The 20,989-nt window shown below is 37.3% G+C and overlaps 3 protein-coding genes and 1 long non-coding RNA gene across 5 annotated transcripts in view; 2 read left to right on the top strand and 2 right to left on the bottom strand.

Annotated features, from left to right (window-relative positions):
- Positions 1–1,271: 1,271 nt before the first annotated feature.
- The window catches only part of LOC115433086 (uncharacterized), a 20,340-nt gene continuing 622 nt past the window's right edge, over positions 1,272–20,989 (bottom strand). The window contains exons 2-3 of the long non-coding RNA XR_003937304.1: positions 10,089–10,094; positions 1,272–1,283 (exon numbers count right to left, since the gene is read on the bottom strand). This is a non-coding gene — a long non-coding RNA (uncharacterized LOC115433086). The remainder of the gene's footprint in view (positions 1,284–10,088; positions 10,095–20,989) is intronic.
- pfdn1 (prefoldin subunit 1) lies at positions 2,746–4,520 on the bottom strand. 2 transcript variants are annotated; one of them, XM_030154293.1, is made up of 4 exons: positions 4,459–4,520; positions 3,163–3,329; positions 2,993–3,077; positions 2,746–2,901 (listed from the first exon to the last, which is right to left on the bottom strand). In XM_030154293.1, the coding sequence occupies exons 1-4, from the start codon at positions 4,489–4,491 to the stop codon at positions 2,818–2,820; spliced, it is 369 nt and encodes a 122-aa protein (XP_030010153.1). In that variant the 5' UTR covers positions 4,492–4,520; the 3' UTR covers positions 2,746–2,817. The 2 variants fall into 2 exon arrangements, with proteins under 2 accessions (XP_030010153.1, XP_030010154.1); XM_030154294.1 differs by having other exon boundaries at positions 2,746–2,898.
- Positions 6,316–11,354, top strand: LOC115433070 (deoxycytidine kinase). Its single transcript, XM_030154277.1, has 8 exons — positions 6,316–6,509; positions 7,651–7,769; positions 8,339–8,422; positions 8,510–8,619; positions 9,301–9,448; positions 9,589–9,704; positions 9,783–9,882; positions 11,076–11,354. The coding sequence occupies exons 1-8, from the start codon at positions 6,425–6,427 to the stop codon at positions 11,100–11,102; spliced, it is 789 nt and encodes a 262-aa protein (XP_030010137.1). The 5' UTR covers positions 6,316–6,424; the 3' UTR covers positions 11,103–11,354.
- The window catches only part of oatx (organic anion transporter X), a 23,714-nt gene continuing 18,990 nt past the window's right edge, over positions 16,266–20,989 (top strand). Inside the window, exons 1-3 of the mRNA XM_030154245.1 lie at positions 16,266–16,385; positions 16,710–16,901; positions 17,479–17,643. Of these exons, the coding sequence (XP_030010105.1) occupies positions 16,875–16,901; positions 17,479–17,643 (192 nt within the window). The 5' untranslated portion in view covers positions 16,266–16,385; positions 16,710–16,874. The remainder of the gene's footprint in view (positions 16,386–16,709; positions 16,902–17,478; positions 17,644–20,989) is intronic.

Genomic DNA, 20,989 nt, shown 5'->3' with positions numbered 1-20,989 from the left:
CCAAACAGACATACAGTATCCATTTATAAGCATAACAACAATGCGATTCACCCTGATATTTCCTTCTTAAGAACAGTCAACAGTCAAACAAAACAAAATTAACAATAATAACAATACTGCAAGATAAAATTAAAAACAGAAAAAAACTAAACAAACAAAAAAACACGAAGTAATGATAATATTAAATAAATAAACCTAATTATAATTGTGTGTGTGTGTGTGTGTGTGTGTGTGTGTGTGTGTGTGTGTGTGTGTGTGCATGTGTTTGTTAATATCATATGCTTATGTCTACATGTCTTCCGAATTGTTTACAGGTGCTGGGTTATTTGATGTCGCTTCAGTTGTCTTTTAAATTTCGCTTTTGCTTGTTCTTTGGTGATCTGCTCTGGAAGACAGTTCCATTCCACCATGGCTTGTTATACAACTGTTCTTTGCATTGATTGTGTTCTCGCTATAGGAATTGTATAGCAGCCTCTGGTGGCATGCCTCGTGTGGTATGTATGTGTGTCAGAGCTAAGTGTCAGTTGGTTATATAAGCAATTGGGGCTTTTTAACATATTAATATTTCTAACAAAAACAATCAGTGATGCTGTCAGCCTCTCCACGACTTTCCTCCAGGAGAGCCTGACATACATTTCATTTACATTAGACCTTAGTGTGCTTTGTAGGGCCAGCCGAGCTGCTCTATTCTGAGCCATCTGCAGCTTTCCTGTCTCCTCCTTTTTCGCACCTGACCACACCACTGAGCAATAGTCTAAATTTGACAACACTAGAGTTTGAAGAACTTGCTTGGTCAGTTGTGGTGTCAGAAAAGCTGAACACCTTTTAATAACAGATATGTTCCTTCCAATCTTTCCAACAACAGCATCTATTTGTCTTGTCCATGACAAATTACAATCTACAGTAACACCCAACAGCTTTGTTTCTTCCACCTGTTGAACAGGTGTATTGTTTAGAATCAGATTGAGCTGTGGTTTAGATCCCAGTGCATAATTTGTACCCAGTAGCATGCTTTTACTTTTTGATATGTTTAAGACTAATTTGTTACTGGTTACACAGTCTAATGCTATTTGCAATTCTTCATTCAGGGTTTTCATGATCTTGTCAACTGTTGGTGCATTAATGTATATTGTTGTATCATCAGAAAACATAGACATATTTGCTTTTTAAGAGCAGATGGAAAATCGTTGGTGAAAATAGAGAACAATGGACCAAGCGAACTTCCTTGTGGAATTCCACTTTCAACCACTCAAGCCTCAGAGAAGCTACCGTTGAAAAAAACTCTTTTGAGTTCTATTTAATAGGGCACTTTGTATCCATGATAGGGCGGTTTGAGTAAAACCATAATACCTCAGTTTATTTAGCAGTATTTTGTGGTCCACCACATCAAATGCAGCACTGAAATCTTACAATACTGCTCCCACTAGGTTCTTTTTATCAATTGCTTTCAACCAGTCATCTGTCATTTGTGTTATTGCTGTGGCTGTTGAGTGACCTGCTCTATAAGCGTGCTGGTAATCACTTGTCAGATTGTTAACAGAGAAATACTTTTGTATTTGTTCAAAAACAATTTTTTCCAAAAGTTTGTTGAGTACTGGTGATCGGCTTACTGGTCAGCTGTTAGAGCCTGCGAAGGCATTTCTGGTGTTCTTTGGTAATGGAATGACTTTGGCCTCTTTCCAGGTTTGGGGGCAGACATTACATTCAAGACTCAAATTGAAGATATGGCAAACAGGAGCAGAAATATGACTAGTGATACACTTCAATAGCTTTCCATTTAAGTTATCTATCCCAGGTGGTTTCTCACTATTGATGGACAGCAATAATTTTTCCACCTTTTCTATACTTACTTTAGACAGTTTAAAGCAGGGGTGGCCAACCTTGGTCCTGGAGAGCCACTATCCTGCATGTTTTAGATGTATCACTCTTCCAACACACCTGATTCAAATGATAAGCCTATCATCAAACTCTGCAGAAGGCTGATAACAACAGTCAGGTGTGCTGGAAGAGGGAAACATCTAAAACATGCAGGATAGTGGCTCTCCAGGACCAGGGTTGGCCACCCCCGGTTTAAAGGTACAGCTCTTAATCATTATTTGTTCTTTTATGTATTGATATGTTGACTCACAGCTGGATTTTGGTATTTCCTGCCTTAGTTTACTCACTTTGTCCATAAAGTAATTATTAAAATAATTAGCAATGTCACCTTGTTTCTAATTTTACAGTATATCTGCCATTCTAGTGGATTGCCAGACCTAATTACTGCCAATTGGCCCCATCTCTCTCGTCCATACATTTCTTTAACTCATCAATCCACTGTGCACCAACAGGCCTTAATAAAACCTGTTGTCAGTTTGTTCATGAAACACACTATAATGTCACAATAAAAATCTGTTTAACCAACCTGACATTTGTTTTGAACCACTCTCTCTTGTGTTCAGTGCCTTCCTTCAGAAATTTCTGTTAACGTTTAGAGATTTATGAACGCATAATTATTTTGGTTGGATTTTTATTCATTTATTTCTTTACCATTTTATGTTCACCCAATAGAAACATTTTAACACTAGATTTCAGATAAGAATTGGTCTGTGATGCTTTCACTGTCACATGTACATTTTGGTTTTGACTATTTCTTCAGTTCACACATTTTAAAATTTAAGTCTTTGTGATTAAATATACAGATAAATTGATTGGCTTTAGCATGATACCTAAAATGAACTATATTAAACCACACAAAAGCTCAAATTGAAGCTTCAACACTTTAATGTAAACAGTGAACACATTACAACAGGTTATTAGTGATTATTGGCGATGAAATCATTGAGCTCTCCTTGACAGCAACATCTCTCTGATGTTGTCTTCAGCTTCTTTCACGCTGCGTTCAAGATACACCTTCTTCTGCTGAAAATCAGAAAACAGAGTGAATTACATGACTTCTTGTGAGATGAATAGGTGAATATATGTCTTCTTTGTCTCTTATCTGGTTATTTACTTCCAACTCTTTGATCTTCTCGTCGGCTGTCTTCTGTTTGTCCATCAGCTGGTTGTTTATTTCCTCTTTCGATTGTAAGATGAACCTGAAACACAAACGGGCAGGTGCATTATGGGACATATCATCTGCATGTGTTCAACTGTCTCAAACAAGTTACTGTGGAAACTCACATGCGTCCGACACCTTCATACAGCCGCGTGTTGTCAGGAAGTGTTGTGATCTCTGCATGTGTGAGTTTAGCATGTTTCTGAAGCCGATTCAACTGTTCGATCTGCAGGTCGGCCATTTTCACTTTCTGCTGCGTGTCAATCATCTTCACCTGCAGCTCTGAGAAGGCCTGAAGAACCAGAGGTACCACATTGATTAAACTAGAAGCACTCGGAGAGCGCAGACCTCCGCCAAGGCTGATCAGTGGCCCCCACCCCCACCCCCGATCACCACCAAAATTTCATCATTTCTTCCTTATCCCATTTCCAACAAACCCTGAAAATTTCATCCAAATCTGTCCATAACTTTTTGAGTTATGTTGCACACTAACGGACAGACAAACAAACAGACAAACAAACAAACCCTGGCAAAAACATAACCTCCTTGGCGGAGGTAATAATCTGTGCTGGACAAATAATCTGAATAGGACAGACTGTCCCACTCTGATCAAATAATCTAAACCAGTCAAATAATGTACACCAGATAGGAGGTGCCATTCTGATCTGAATTTTTGTGTTTTCCTTCACAAACATTTCCAGGGTAAAGTGACATCAAAAAAGACACAAGTGAACAAAAAGAAACAGATGTTATCTATTTTTGATTTGTTTTTTTTTTAGTTGAGGCATTACTTTTCTTTTTTAATTCAAAAATTTAGTGCTTATTTTGTTACTTTCATTGATTATTTTTGCTCATTTGGCTGCTTCCTTTTCTCATTGGTTAATGATATAGAGTTGATTCTGTTCACTTTTTGCAGTTTGTGCTAATCTTGTTCATTTTTATTGATTTAGTGCCAATTTTGTTCATCTGAGTCATACTGTTGTTTATTTTGTTCATCTGCCAATTAAGAACGTATTTGATTTTATTACAATGCTATTAAATGTTTTTAACTATTGAAAGTTAGCTATTAAAATTAGTCGTCTCCACTTGTTTTTCTTGTATTAGAAATGTTATATTTTATTTTCAACACACATAAAAGATACAAACTAATTGAATAAATAGATAAGAATGTAGTACATGAGGAATTTGACAAACCACAGGCCCACTCCGTGTTGTACATTTAAACACCGGTATGTGCATGTGAATTGTAAATCCTCATGCTAACAGTTAGCCGCAGAGTCTCGTGCCAGACGTAGCTTTATGATGACCTGTGTGGTAGCTCTCATGCTATTTCTTTTAACGGTTCCCTACCGACACGCAGGTGAGTAGTGAATCCTGTGTGAACACGTAAACTCGTGTAAACTGCGATCATTAATCTGTACCTTCTTCAGCTCCAGATCTACGGGCGCCGCCATCTTGTACAAACACACCCCGCAATCACGCATGCGCATTTGACGCCCCATCCGTAGTCACTGGAGATAAGACATGAACAGTGACACCTGCTGGACAAAGGGGCACCATCTTGCTGATTGTTAGACAATAATTGAATAATATTTGAGTACCAAGAGATTAAACGGGGTCTTGAACTTTTTAAGTACATAATATTGTAGCCTTTCTGTTGGTCCTGCAGCATCAGAAACACTAAATCACAAATTCAGTCCAATCACTCCTGTTCTAAATGTTGCATAGGTCTGTTTTTGTTATCAGCAGCTTCAGAATTAATACACTCATCTGAAGCACAGATATGTGTGATATGTTTAAATGTAGAAAATTCAAAGAAATAAGAAATATGCAACAAATCCCTAATTACATTGTGTTTTATCCAGTGCTTGTTGTGCCCATTTTGATGATACATTTTTGAATTTGTAATGATGTCCTGGACAAACATAGCTAATAATATATTTGTTGATTTGGTCATCTCTTTAGAATAGTCAGTGTAGTCAATCTAAAGTAAACAGAAGTAGTAAATAGAAATCAATACGTTTATTGTGTTGTGTATATTTTCTGTTGTTGTCATGCTTCCTTTGTGTTTTGTTGATTTGGAATATATGTTGTTCATTTTGTATATTTTTATTATTTTGGCTTTAATGTCTTTAAAAATACTCTAAAGATTAAAGGGGTATATTTTTAAGGATTATTTTCCCAGTGTAGTGTATGTGAATGTTTTCTTGTTTTTCATTGTCTTTTTTTGTCCATTTTCTCTTATGTCAGTGCTTCTTATTTTCTTGACACACTGTTGTTCATTTTATGCACTTTTGTTTTGGATTAAAGGGTTATTTTGTTTAACCTATAACCTATAAAGATCCAGGGCTATTTTTGTTGCAGTTCCCAAATTAATTTCCCTCTCTCTTAAACCTTTCTTACTTGATTTATCACCACTTATTATAATATTATCCTCTGTATTTTGCATTATTTTCAATGTAAATCATGCATTTTCCTGTATTTAATTTATTGATCATGTAGATGTTCATAAAAGCTTACATTAAAGTTGAGGGTTGTCATATCCAAAACAGACAAATGTGAAGAATAAGTGACTTTTTCAGTAAAATCTATCAGTAACTGAAGACAAAACAAGTGTGTCCTTCCACTGTCATTGATCCAACTCCACTCCTTACTGGTGAATCAATGTTATAGAAGATGACAGTGTTTCCACGTTCACTAAGGAGCCTCTGAACGTCCAAATGGGTCATATGTGATAACCATGAAAAGATGACAAACTGCATTTTACCTCAATTATTTACATGTAGTCATAGGATTAGTGGATCAACAGGTATTAAACATTTTACATTAGTAGATAGTTTTGGTCGCCAGTGGCTGATTGGGTCTTTATGGGTTAAAAAACGTTTTATTCTATTTATTTATTTTTTTGTTCACTTTCTATTATGTATTTTTGTTGTTTGCATTTCCCTCCCTTATTATATATGTTGTTCATTTTGGTTTTGTTTTTTGTAAAATATTTTATAATTCATAGGGATAAAGAACTATATACATTTAAAACAACAGAGGTGGTTGCAGCTGCAGAAATAACACAAAATCGTGAACACAATACAACACACTGGAAAGTGAAGGCTTTAAGATAATAAAATCAGAGTCAGAGTGAGACATCTTTGTTCTAGTAAACACAGCCAGAGTGAGACCTCTTCCCTGTGAACATCGTACGTTCCATTTAGCCCCGCCTACATGACCCTACGTATCTGTCCGCGCGCGCTGTTTGATTTCAGAAGCTGCCTGCGCTCCGCCGGGTTTGGTCGCGTGAAAGAAACAACTAAAAAAAATAGATTTAAAAATAATAATAATAATAATAAATTAAATCACCACTCCAAATTCTAAACGCACCAAGGACTAAACATGGCGACTCCACCGAAGAGGTTATGCCGCGTCCCCGTCTCCTGTTCCCGAAAACACAAGAAGATCTCCATAGAGGGAAACATCGGTGAGTTCCGAAATGAGCCGAACCGAGCCGCTTTGTTTTCCCTGTTAAACTTATCTAATCATGTTAAATTGGTGACCCATTTAAAGTGTCTGATATTCGTTTAAAGTGTCAGATAAGTGGACAAATAGGCTCCATCCCGCTTGGTCCCGCCTTCACTGAGACCACTGGCGCCAAAACTAAACCAGTTATCTAGTTAAGTTTGTTTAAATGTAGTGTATCAGTGATCAATAACATGGTTGATTATGATGTACATTATTGATTTAAGTGATTTGGGTTTTCTTACATTATTAAACAGGTGGACCGAATACTGACAGTTTTACTACGTTAAAAGAACACGGTGTACAAATACTGTTAGAATACTAGTACTGTGTTCAGACTACTGCAGTAAAGGTATCACTACTGCAGTATGATCGATCAGATTGATTAGGATTTTCAGAGAAAGGCCTAGTTGTAGTCAGATGTTTCTTACAATTTAAGTACACAGTGTACAAATTTTGTAAATAGTCTAAACTGATGTCCAGGACCATGGTTATTCTTCAAGTAGGTCGAGTATTAATGACAAACTTTTTTAAATTATAGCTCTTGTCTCAGATTTATTATAAATTATATTCTTTGCTGCCCTGTTAAAGAAGACCTCACTGACAGAGAGATTCTTCATTATGGATTTGTGTCGACACTTTTTGTTGTAGGTCATAGTAAATTCTTTTGATTGGAAAGTTATTTTCATTGTGGACTAATGTTTAGTTTCTTTTTGTTCTGCAGCAGTGTGTTGGGTAGATTCTTCTCATTCTGGATTCATATCTAGAATCTTTCATTCCAGATTAATGTGCAGATTATTTTGCTTCCAGATTTATGTTTAGATGCTTTTAGTTCCAGATTATTTTAAGATTCTTGTTCTGGGTCAACAAACAAATCAGGTCAAGACCCTGATGAAGGCTCCTTGCCAAAATGCATTTGTCTATATTTAGAGTGTAATATACTTCTTCTATAAGACAAGTGCTGCTGGAATTATTGACCTGTAGTAATTTCTTCTGGTTCACCATGTACCTTGGAAGTAGGTGAAGTTGTCCCAGAACTTTTTATTTAGATTTACTTCAGTGTATAGATCAAACACATGATTTGTATGTGTTCTGTCTTTCAGCTGCTGGAAAGTCAACGTTTGTGCGTCTGCTTCAGAAGGCATCAGAGGAATGGGAGGTGATTCCAGAGCCGATCGGGAAATGGTGCAATGTTCAGAACGAGAGTGATGACATTTACCAGGTGAGCTTTACAAATTTAAATTAGAATATATTGGTTGTAAAAATAAAAGTGAGGATATTTAAATTACCTGTATTTCATGGCAGACATTATGAACACAACATATTTCATGTTGTCTTTGGTCAGCTTCTTTTCATTTGTAAATATAGATCCATTTGTCACATTTATGTTGCAACGCTTTTGAGATACAGTAGGGAAGTTCATGGCTAGAATGAGATAAAGAATAATTAAGTAACAATGTGATTTAAAACAGATCATTATAATTAGATTTGGTACAAATTGCCATCCAGGAAAGGACTACTTTTTTGAGGGTAAAAGGTTTCAAGTGTGTCACAAACGCATGAGGAAATAATGTGTTTGTTAAATGTTGATAAATCTAGCACTGAGAAGGATGTTTTCAGTAATGAGATACAGGAAATGAAATATTACTTTTTGTTGTTTAGTTTCTGTGGAAGCTAAACATTCACACAGCTTTTAGGGCTGAACTATTTTCAAAGTATGTTAAAGTTTATTGTGGATTTTACACATGAACTGAAAATTGGCTAATGCTGTAATATCATGTGTTTATACAGGATCTGAGTTCATCTCAGAAGAGCGGAGGAAACCTGTTGCAGATGTTGTATGACAAACCGAGTCGTTGGTCCTACACTTTCCAGGTAAAACTTCTGACTGCATCCGCCTGGACACCGCACACCTGACAAGTCTCCCCAGCACTAATGCCTGTTCACCTGTCTGTTTGTCAGAGTTACGCGTGTCTCAGCAGAGTTCGTTCTCAGCTTCAATCTCCGTCAGGTAAACTACAGGAGGCAGAACATCCAGTTCAATTCTACGAACGTTCTGTCTACTCAGACAGGTAAATTCACCTTTTACTTGGTTACTGTTACACTAAGTGGAATCATGAAGATGGTGTTCAACGTTGATTATGAACATGTTTACTTAAAAAACACAGAGCTGCCACCAGGTGACAGCAGTCACAAACAGGATAAGATCAGCTACATGTCTATGACACAAGGGACAAGTTTTACACAAATAGGAGGAAATTTAAACATAATGCATACTAAAAACAACAAAGCTGCTCCAGCCAAAGCCAGAAAGGAAAAGTGACAACAAACTGAATGTACGAGTTAATATACCATTAAGATATGTGTGCATCTGACTGATTCTTTTCATTCATAACTGTTCAGTTCTAACGCTGTGTAAAGCCATTTGAGTCTTTATCCCCCCCCCCCAATGTTTACTTTATTTTTTGCACACTGAGGTCCTTGGGATCTTCTAGTTTTTTTTAATCTTATATCCTCAATGCTGCAGGTCAGGTCTGAAGGGTAGGTTATCATGGAGATTTATTTCCATTCAAAGTAAAACGCCATCATATCAGAAACTTGGTCTTAATGTGGGTGATCTCACTAACCTCTCAGTCCTGCTTTATAAAACTGGACCCAGGTGCAGTGTTTGATCTAGTAGGTGTTCATGTCTGACTGTTGAACACACCCGACCCAGGTGAGTTGCAGTAACCGTATGTACTATGTGTGTACAGGTATGTGTTTGCATCCAACCTGTTTGAGTGTGGGAACCTGACGGAGACGGAGTGGAGCGTCTATCAGGACTGGCACACCTGGTTACTGAACCAGTTTGAATCTGACATTGCCCTTGACGCCATCATCTACCTGAGAGCACAGCCACAGGTATTACACACCTGTGCTCACATACACACTGTGTTCAAGGTTGGAGAACATTTGGGCAGTGTTTATACAACATTTCCAGTGATTATCCAAACGTTCTCTGAACTCACTCTCCTAAAATGTTCTGTGTTTGTGTTTTCTAGCGTTGTATGCAGCGACTACTCCATCGCGGTCGGGAGGAGGAGCAGGGCATTCCTCTGGAGTATCTCGAACAGCTTCACTTCAAACATGAGTCCTGGCTTTTCAACAGGAATCTCAGGTGAGAACACCACTGAGCATACTCAGAACAGCTTCAGGGTACAGGGTACAAGTATTCACATACAAGGTGTGTGTGCAGGTTGGACTTTGATTACTTGAATGACCTTCCTATCCTCATCCTGGATGTTGACGACGACTTCAAGAACGACAGAATAAAACAGGAAGAGATCATTGACAAGGTGAGTTTTATCAATGTTCTATTTACTTGAAATAAGTTTTACTGTTTACAGAGGTTTAGATGTATCAAAAGACAAATTCTACATTAGCGGAGTGTTCTTACTGTATTTGTATTTGTATATGTATTCATATTGGAGTTTACTTAAACGGGTTGTATGTAAGATTGATATTCCAAAGTTTCAGGGGGAAGTCATGAACCAGAACACACTGAGGCCTAAAACCACCAATGAACCAACACCATGTATCCATAGACCGTATTAGTCACCGAATGAAGTATAGAGCTCATTGTTTACACACATCTGTATTATGATGTCATTTTTTTCTTCAAAACAAAAACTCATAGCTGGTTATTTTCATAGTTGGTAAAAATAACGCTATCTAGTAATCTTCACATGCTACATCTGCTGATAGTTTACATTATAGCTCTGTTAGCTTAGCTCTGATTTTAGCCTGAAAACAGCCACAGTAAAACCTCAGCCGAGCAGATACTAAAAAAAAAAGTAGTACCAGATTCCAGGCTCTTTTATGTAATCAAAACACAAAAAGGTTGCGTCAAGCCGGTACCATGTAGTGGAAATGTGGCATAAAAGTTGTTTCTTATTGGTTCTCTTCTCATCCCATGTTGGTGTGAATAAATTCAGTTCATATCTGTACAATCCAATACTTTGTCATCTTTGGAAGTACTTAGGAACTTTATCTTAATCATTAATGATCATTTTAATCATTTTTAAACATTATAGAATAGAAATACTACACATAACCCCTTTAAATCTTTTTTCCTCCCTGTATTTTAACACAAATAGCTGTACTTTCTACTCCTTAGGTATTGAAAACACTGTTATTACTTGTTGGAGTTGAAATATCCATTATTTTTATTTTACATCATTGTCGCCATAATATCGTGACTAATTTCAGTTTAAATAGATAAAACACAAAGAAAAGTCAACCACTTGGTGAATTCATCAGTGAAGATGCAACTGACACAAACATTGTAATAGACAAAACAAGACAAATAATGGAATATATGATTAAATGCCATAAAAGACAGAATGAGACGTTCACTGTAAAAGACTCAGAGGCCTTAAAGATGATACGGCTTCATCTTCTAATGTTTGACATATAAGAGTAAAGGAGTTAAAGGTTTACTTCAAGTTCATCGGACCTCAGATCTGTTTTTTTTTCTTGTGTGTTTCAGGTCAAAGAGTTTCTCACCACGCTTTAAAACTGAACAATCACAGCATGTGACGCAGCCAGTGGAGCCTCTGATTGGCCGGCACTTTGTAAATGTTTTTAAAGTATTTGAATTTTTTTCTGTTTTTAAAACAGAATATTACTTAAACACAGTTTTTTCTTTTGTCATTTGTATATTTTTTGTATGCTGTTACAATTTACCCAAGCAGCTCATTGAGTTAGTGAAGGTGTTGTGTGTATATTTTCTGTCACTGATTAAATGAACTGGTTTATTTTAATCTGATCTGAGTCACTTATTTCAAGGAAGGTTTGGGGTATTTGACACATTAATGTTGTGCATTTTTTCTGCTTCTTTTTCCCATAGCTCATCTTACTGCTTTAATGTAAAATCTGAAAATCTAAGTTCTTCAGCCTCATAGTGACTCAGCGGTGGCCGGATGTGCTGACCACTGACCTCTCAGACTCAGTCCGTGAATAAATGTCTTACCTGAACATTTTCAGGTAAATGATCATCGGACGGTTCAGAGTTCACCAGAAACACGGACAACATGCTTTACATAGTGTGTGTGTGTGTTTCCTTACTAGTAATGTGTCTCAGATCCATGTTTTACGCGTTTTAAAGCCATGCTTGTGTTATGTGAACCTTAAACCTGCTGAGTCATTTATTGGTTTAATCACAGTCGGACAATTTCAAGCTGAGAATGAACTCGGCAAGCAGAGACCAATCAAAACAAACAGTCGCCTTGTCAGAAACTAAATGGAGCAAAAAGACACATTACACTATATGTAATGAGCCATAAATATATGAATTACAATTACATGAAGTCACATCACATTACAGCAGCTTTTTTAATTGTGCTCCTTCTGGTATTTACGGTATCCAGTTTTTGTTTATCACATGATTGTGGTATTTTTGTTTTAGTTTTTTAACTTGGGCATTACCTACAGACATTAGATGCAGAGAATGCATATCTTTTAGTCATCCAGTCGACTTTACCCAACAACACAAGTTTAAAGACTAAAAGTTACAATGAACAAACAAATCTAGAAGTTAGGTTGACAAATTAATAATGCGTTGGATGTTTTTTAACAAAAATGTAATATTCAGCAGTTTGCGTTTTTGTTTGATGCCTATCTTTTCTACAACCATGACTTATGTCTTAGGACATGGTTGTTTATGAAATGATAAGCTACTCACAGCATCAGGGTTGAAGTTATTGCAGGTGAAACATTAATAAGTGCAGTAAATATTCAGTGGAAGGATTGAAACCAGTGGTGTCAAACATATAGCCATCAGGGCCAAAAAAGACCCCCCAAAGTGTTCAATCTGGCCCAGTGGATGAATTTGCAAGGTGAAAAAACTACACAGGACACCGACACTAAGTACTGTCACAGAGTCTTGACAAGTTATTTTGATCATAAAGATAAATGCTGTATTTTTCAGTTCCAGATGCCTGTTACTAAATGTTTTGTGTCATTCGTTATGTCACACAATGGTTACGTGATGTCCGGAGTTACTATAATTTTTCACGATGATCTTGTGTTGATTAAGAAGAGTCCGACCGCTGTGTAAAGTCAACATCCACAACAAACATTCAACTGGTATATGAAAGAAAAAATAGGAGAAGGAAACTGCAGACATTCTAGAAGATGACGTCCCCGAGTTCATGCATATGGAGGGAGTTTTCCTGCAAAAAGTTGGTGCATTTTCTCTTTTCATTTCAAAACCAAAGATGATAAGTAAAGAGTTAATCTGACATCAGAGGGGAAATCATCATACAATGGAGATCATTCAGATCTTTTGGAAATGTGTAAAAATATTTACGCAGAATTTTAACTGTGTCTCAAAGTGACAGTTCTATCTATACGTCCCATTTAACCTAATAAATCAGCAGATATATCTCTTCAAATCCAGAGAAAATGTTATTTTTTTACATTGCTGTCCCCACAATTTCCACTAACCCTACATAAAACATATTTCAACATGCTCAGAAGAGTCTCCTCTCCCTGATGATTAAAAGATTTCAGGTACGTTCTGCAACACAGGAGCCTCTGATTGACAGCTATCATAAACCAGATCTCTGTCAGAATTATCCTCGTTGATATAATGAAGAACCACCTGCTAAACCAAAGCAAACCATGAATCTATGACAAAGATGCTGTTGCAGGGAGAAATATGCAACCAATACATTCAGGATATCACTGAAAATGTCTGATTTCTTCTTGAGGAACAGTCACATCCAGGAGTCAGTTTGAGTCTCAGAATATGCAAAAATACAAGCTTTAATTTAAACTGAATTACCTTTAACTGATGAATTGTGTGGATTAATCAAATAAATATTAATTATCAACATGAATCACATAAAGTCACAATAGCAGATCTGAAGTTCATGGTGTGAAACTGGAATTGGTCACAATTTAGATCATGACTAAAGATTTACTGACAAAATGAGGTGAATTTTGATTCTAACAAGTTATCTATTGTTTTTTTTTTATATGACTTTAACCCTTTGTGGTTCACTTGTACAAATACTCTAAAATTGAACATTTCAACCTCAGTGTGTTATTGGGGGACATAACAAGACTATTACTTTTGAGAAAGTTTTCAAAAAATTATATTGTTATGTAAAAAATCAAGGTTAATGAAGTTACCAAATGTGGTTCCTTATCTGTAAGTGGCAAAAAAAAAAAAATCCAAAAAGTAAATACAAAAAATACAAGAAAACACATGTAAGGTTTTATTTTTTTTTATCTAACCTTTATTTATCCAGGCAAGAGATTAAGAACAGATTCTTATTACCTCCACCAGGAGGTATTGTGATCGCTTTGCTTTGTGTGTTTGCATGCGTGTGTGCATGTTTGTTTATTAGCAAGATAACTCAAAATGTTATGGAGGGATTTTCATAAAATTTTCGGGGAATGTTGATACTGGCACAAGGAAGAAATGATTACATTTTGGAGGTGATGGGGGTGGGGGGGCCATGGGGGCCCACTGATCTGCCTTGCCGGAGGTCCGCACTCTCTGAGTGCTTTCCTTGTTTACAAATGCAGCCTGCTAGGAACATGTATTTTAGAACATTAGTACATTGTTTTCAGAACATTAGACCAACATAAGTGCTGGTCCAGACCCCTGTCCACATCCACATTCTCCCTTTGAACATCATTCCTTACATTAGTACCATTACTTCATGGTACCTAACAAAGCAGGTACACTCACTGTTCATGCAGAGGTGGACCTTACAGACCCTGTAGACCACATTGGATCTGAGACTGTTGCCTCACTGTCCTCACTGGAACTGTTAATGTTACTGTTTTGTAATGTATCTGGAAATTACCAAAAATAGTCACTTTGCCCAATGAAGGGTTAATAATGAAAATGAATGATGAATTTAGCATCAGACCATTGACTGCATGTAAGTGGTCACCTGTTGGCTTCTAAAATGCTGTCATTTGGTTGTCACCACATTGATTTTTTGGAAGCAGCATTGACCATATTTGGACAGAAGGGGTGAAATTATGGGAATCTGAGGGGTCAGAGTTGAGCTACTGGTAAACAGTTATTTACTGATTCTATAAAACTGTAATTTCATCAAACATCGTCATTTTATATTCTTGGTAATGCATTCTGTTGACCACAACTACATTGGAGCAGTCTATCTGGAAAGTGTGTTTTCTTAAATAAATATAAAGTCAGTGAACTAAACCTGTCGTGTATTTACAGATAGACCAGATCACTCTTTAGAGCACAGGTGTCAAACATGCGGCCTGGGGGCCAAATCTGACCCGCCAAAGGATCCAATCTGGCCCGTAGGATGAATTTGTGAAATACAAAAATTACACTGAAGATATTAACATCTGAGGATGTCAAAATCATTTTAATTCAGGTTCCACATACAGACCAATTAGATATCAAGTGGGTCAGACCAGTAAAATACTATCATATTAAACTTAGAAATAATGAAAACAGCAAATTTTATCTTTGTTTTAGTGTAAAAAAAGTAAAATTACATGAAAATGTTTATATTAAAAACTGTTATTTTACAGAAAAATGTGAAAAACCTGAAATGTCTTAAGATAAGTAAATGCAATTTTACCAATATTCTGCTTGTTATTAAATGTTTTGTATATTTGTAATTGTAATGTAAGTTGTAATGCACATGTGTAAATGATAAACTGATAATCTGAGTATATAATAATAATAATAGTGCTAAAATTGCACTTGTTTTTCTTAAGATGTTTCCAGTTGTTCATGTTATTCAGATTTTTGGAGATGTTAACATTATTATACTTTAATTTTACTTTTTTCCACTGTTATTGTTTTACTGGTCCAGCCCACTTGAGATCATATTGGGCTGAATGTGGCCCCTGAACTAAAATGAGTTTGACACCCCTGCTTTAGAGGATTCATATAAAACAGATGAGACTGGGATGAGTCCCAGAGAAAAAATTATTGAATGAGTAAATGTAGTCAGAAGTTCATTGTATGTCTATGGGAGCCACAGCAACTTCTTGAACAAACGGTCGAGTTTGAAGCCCCTTAGAAAAAAACAAATTGTTATATCCTCCTGAGACCCAGGAAAGTGAAAGTTTTAGCTTTTTTATATTAAACAATTGTCTTGATTGCAAACTGCATAATGCAAAAAAATTTTCAGATACATTTTTAAAATTATTTTTATTTATTTATGTATTTTTAATGGAATGTCCTTTGCAATGGACAGCATTTTTTAAGTAAAACTGTGAAACTTTTGTCCCCTACAGAGGACAAAAATTCATTGCTGGGTCTCAGGAGGATATGACAGTGACTGAATCAACTGCTTGCTATAAAAATGAATTTAATCATCTGCAGTTGATTCTCAGCAAATATTTGAATCTTGTGACACTCAAAATGTTTTGTGTGATAATTGCATAATTGTTCCACATTTTATCCTGAACTTATTCATGATTCCTTCACAATAAGTGTATCTTTTACCTGTAACAGGGGGTTAAAATATGATGTTAATTTATAAGTCATAAATTATTGTTTAAATATATTGTGTCTTAATGACTTGCATCTTGATTTTTCTATTTGTTTGAATCAGTTGAAGTTTTCCACTGTCAACCAGAGACCCAACATTAACGTTCAACCATTAACAGAAAAACAATTCATAGTAAAACCAAGACTAACAAATGCAGAGAGAGAGAGAGAGCAAGAGAGAGAGGGAAAGAGGGAGAGAGAGTTATGTCTGAAGGTCTCTCGTCCGCTGCACAGACAGAGGTTAGTCTTTTCTCTGTCAGACGTCGTCTGTTCATCTGTTTGTCCATCTGTCTGGACACGGTAAGTACATTTTCAATAATTTACACAGAAAATCCTCTTTTCTTTACTTTTCTTACATTTTTCCTTGTGTATTTTCAGCTTCAGTCTCATTAATCCTTTAAGACGTCTCACCAGACTCCATAGAAATAGTTCACCTTTTTAGAGTTCAGTGTAAAATCACAGTTGTACAGTCATTATTCTGTAATCACAGAAATATTGCAGGGTCAGTTCTGACATAATCAAACCTGACCCTTTTAGACAAGTTGAGATGAGTTTTAAACAGAGTTCAGAGGAGAAAATGTTTGCGATGTTAATCAGTTTTTGTTTTTGTTCTCAATCTGACAGAACTGACCATCTGATCCAGAAAAATCCCTACTGTATTTATAGTTTTCCTTAGTTAATGAACACTCAGATGATGCTGAAGGAGAAGAAACATGAATAAACTGCTTTAAAAATATATTCATCAATACAATAAATTGTAAGAGTTTCAATTGAAAATCAGACGCAGCAATGGGATTCGCTGACCTTCTCAACGAGGTGAGTTAAAACATCTGTCCTGTGTTGTTTTAACTGAGTCATGTGACCATATATAAGATGCATAGATGTTAGTACTATGGTTGTTAAAACTCACATGTAAAAACACAATGAAATAAACAGATGATTGTGGTTTCTGTGGATGAGAAGATCTATTATAATATTTATATTTCTTAACCAATTTTGAGACTTTTTTTTTTACGTCTATCATAAAGCCTTGAGCGTTAGCATGACAGCAATCACCTCAATACATGTCTTTGATCATTTTCCTCTTCTAAAGTCCACATCATTTAAATCATTTCATGTTGTTACCTCATGTACTTCATCCTTGTCTTCTTACACATTTTGCATCTTTGTGCTGTTCCTGTCTTGTTACATCTTGTACATGACTTTTGCTGTTTCCTCTTGTTTTTTGCAACACTTTCATATTTGTATGTCTTTTACGTTGTTATCGTCTTGTTGTATCTTTTACATTGTCATTGTCTTATTGCACAGGTGTGTTCAGTTGAGTCTTAACACGCCTGTGTAGTCTTTCCAGGTGTCTAACATCTATTTTGTGGTTTCTTGATGCTGTGGTGAGGTGGGCGGGTTCGGACGGTACCAGTGGCTCCATGTGACTCTGATCAGTTTTCCTGGTTTGTTGATGGCCAGTCAGAACCTGCTCAACAACTTCGTCTCAGGAATCCCCGACCACCACTGCAGGCTGCCGACCAATCACAGCATCTATAACCTGTCGCTCAGCCAGGTGACATGTCTGCTCGTCTGTCTGTCTAAACCTCCATGTTTTGCCTTCTAATTACCTGTTAAAGTGGTTACCCACTAACTTTTTGGGTAAAAGGCAGTTATATTGGACATGTGTAATTAAAGCCTACATTTGGACAAACTATGAACATTAACCATCCACCATCCAAAGGCTTGCACTGATAGGTTAATTGGTTGATCTAAATTGCCCACAGGTGTGAATGTGAGAGTGATTGGTTGTTTGTCTTTATATGTCGGTCCTGCAATGAACTGGTGACCAGGGTGTACCCCACCTTCACCCAGTGGTGTGGTGGTCCCTGGAGAAGTGGGTATACCCTCAATTTTTGCCTTTTTTTTTTAAGTAATCCAGAAAAATGCCTTATTTTAGAAACAGTGACATGTAAGACTATTCTATTTAGTTTACCCAAAAATCCATCACTAGTATTTGCTCACTGTTATAAAATTATCATGACTTGATCAGGAGCAGTTTGTAGGTATTATTGGTCACACAAGCAACTGCATGAATGTAAATATATTCAACGTGAGGCAAACATAGGATAACATTAGTCTTTCATAACGTTAGCCTTTCATAATGTTAGCCTACTCACACAGTTTAACTATTGTTGACAGAATGTCTCCTCTAAATGTGCAGTCATATGATCAGTAGTTTAACAGTGACTCATTCTGAAACCACCTTAAAACTTACCTCACAATTATCTATTCCATGAAAGTAGGTTCTCTCGATATGTGCCACTCATTTAAAAGACGTTTATTCTGCCTTTCTCGTTCACATTTCCAATAATCGCATATCTTTCAACGAGACGTGCAGTGATCTGTCAATCAACTAGGGTGGCACTGGCACCTGAGGTGTCCAATCAGGTTCCAGAGGTGGCCAGCACTACTTAGCAATATTTTCCTCGGCATTACCCGCCCTACTCTGCCTCTGATTGGCTCATCAGTCCTCATGCCTCAAGTTAACCAATCTAATCAGTGAAGGTGCAGAGTACTAGCCAATTAGAGGCAGAGTAGGGCAGGTCATGGCTTCACCATCCTATGGGAAAACATGGGCAATATGGCACACACATACTACTGAATGGTGCGCATTGGGGGGATTTAGAAGTGGGTATACGCAATGCTGATGGAAAAATAAGTAGGTATACGCTGTATAACTCCGTATACCCTGGACTACATCACTGCCTTCACCCATAAGTAGCTGGGATAGGCTCCAGCGACCCTAGAGAGGATAAAGCCGGTTCAGATAATAAATGAATGAATGAATGAATAAACATTAACTTACATATCTAAAGGAACCTCCAGAATGCTAGATTTGTAGTCTGGTCAGTTTATTGCAGCCACACTTTGAAAAAGGATCAGACAAATGTCTAGGTTTACATGCATACTGTTCTTCTGGGTTCAGCTGGACTAGTTTTGCTCTTGAGACACAAAACATTTTCAAAAGAGCAAAACTAGTTGAACCCAGAAGAATTACCAAGAAGAACAATGACCTGGGCAGCTGAGATCTTACACTGACAACATGCCTACAGACTACATGACTACGACTTAAAGCTGTGAAAGTATCTCTGTTGTGTTGTTTTGTCAGCTGAGGCATGGACCCCCATGGCCCACCGTAACACCAACACTGATTATCTCTGTGGCTCTTGATTCCTGTGGCTCTTGGCAGAATCACAGCTTTTAGTACAGTTTCCTCACAGCTGGTCTAAAACAGTCAACAGTCATGCATCTGTGTCTGGATCTATTGCTCCGTGTCTATTGCGTTAACTGTTCAGGGATGACTATCATTTTTAACATAGTACCTCCATTTGCAGACCCTCCATAGTATTTGGACAGGGTCAGATAAGACCTGTTCCCTGGTTATTCTGACATATGTCACAGATAAAACGTCTGCAGTTGATTCCACATGTTGAATTTGCATTTGATGGCTGTTCACTGGAATTATCAATATTCTATCCAAAGATTTGAACAATTTGATTTATTATTCAAAACAAACGATCCACTGGTGAGCAACACCAAAATACCTGGAAGACCATCGGAGACGACTAGAATGGATGATCACAGAATTCTGTTGTTGGTTTAGAAAAAAACGTTTCCTAACGTCCAATGAGGGCAACACAGTGGTGCATTGGATAGCACTCGTGCCTCACAGCAAGAAGGTCCTGGGTTCAGTTCCAACACCAGTCGACGGGGGGGTTAGGATCTTTCTGTGTGGCGTTTGCATGTTCTCCCTGTGTCAGTGTGGGTTCTCTCCGGGTACTCCGGCTTCCTCCCACCATCCAAAGACATGCACTGATAGGTTAATTGGTTAATCTAAATTGCCCATAAGTGTGAATGTGAGAGTGATTGTTTGTCTCTATATGTCAACCCTGTGATGAACTGGCGAAATGTCCAGGGTGTACCCCGCCTTCGCCCGTAAGTACCTGGGATAGGCTCCAGCGATCCCCGTGACCCTAGTGAGGACAAAGCAGGTTCAGAAAATGAATGAATGAATGAACATCCAATGAAGTATAGAACATACCTTAGGATCATTATCAAAGTTTTCCATCAAGAAACACTTTCAAGAATGTAAACTACTGGGGGTTAAGAACAAGATACAAACCACTGGTAACAACAGCAGAAAGGACAGAGAAGAATCTGACAGAAAACATCTAAAAGAGCCTGCCCAGTTCTGGAAAAAAGATTCTCTGGACACATGAAACCAAAATGAGCTTGTGCTGTCAGTACGATGAGAGAAAAGTCTAGAGAAGGAAAGGAACAGCTCATGATCCAGATCGAGCCATGTCATGGGTCCAGCATGGTGGATCAGAGTCATGACATATGTCTTTAGTGGAACTGGGTCTCTAGTGTTTAATGATGTGATGCTGATAGAAGGAGCAGGATGGATACTGAAATATACAGGACTGTCCTCTCTGCTCAGATTTAGACAAGTGCTGCACAATGATGGGATGGTGCTTTGCTTTGCTGATGAATAATGAACCAAAACATACTGAAAAACTAACACAAGAGTTTTAGAAGGTGAACAAATGGGATGGTCTTCAACGGTCTTGTCAGTCGCTTGAGTTCAACCCAATAGAGCAGGGGTGTCCAAATCTGATCCTCGAGGGCATGTTTTAAATATGTGCCTCTTCCATCACACCTGGGGGCCATTACATCATTATCAGGCTTCTGCAGAGCTTGATGCTGAGCTGATCATTAATTGATCAGGTGTGCTGGAAGAGAGAAATATCTAAAACATGCAGGATACTGGCCCTGGAGGACCGGGTATGTTTTCTTTACTGAAGACAAAAGTGTGGGCGGAAAGACCAACAAACAATCAGCAACTGATGGTGGCTGCA

The sequence above is a fragment of the Sphaeramia orbicularis genome, chromosome 14 (assembly GCF_902148855.1).
Source record: "Sphaeramia orbicularis chromosome 14, fSphaOr1.1, whole genome shotgun sequence".
Taxonomy (NCBI): domain Eukaryota; kingdom Metazoa; phylum Chordata; class Actinopteri; order Kurtiformes; family Apogonidae; genus Sphaeramia; species Sphaeramia orbicularis.
The sequence above is the reverse complement of the archived record's forward strand: the minus strand, read 5'-3'. Positions and strand labels throughout refer to the sequence as shown.

What these genes read in the sequence shown, in the direction of transcription:
- LOC115433070 (XM_030154277.1), top strand. Translation starts at nt 6,425, where the DNA reads ATGGCGACTCCACCGAAGAGGTTATGCCGCGTCCCCGTCTCCTGTTCC. An exon ending in CGTTCTGTCTACTCAGACAG is followed by an intron (nt 8,620 to 9,300) that starts GTAAATTCACCT and finishes ATGTGTGTACAG; the next exon opens with GTATGTGTTTGCATCCAACC. An exon ending in AGGAAGAGATCATTGACAAG is followed by an intron (nt 9,883 to 11,075) that starts GTGAGTTTTATC and finishes TGTGTGTTTCAG; the next exon opens with GTCAAAGAGTTTCTCACCAC.
- pfdn1 (XM_030154293.1), bottom strand. Translation starts at nt 4,491, where the DNA reads ATGGCGGCGCCCGTAGATCTGGAGCTGAAGAAG. An exon ending in TAGATCTGGAGCTGAAGAAG is followed by an intron (nt 3,330 to 4,458) that starts GTACAGATTAAT and finishes CTGGTTCTTCAG; the next exon opens with GCCTTCTCAGAGCTGCAGGT. An exon ending in AGAAGATCAAAGAGTTGGAA is followed by an intron (nt 2,902 to 2,992) that starts GTAAATAACCAG and finishes TCTGATTTTCAG; the next exon opens with CAGAAGAAGGTGTATCTTGA.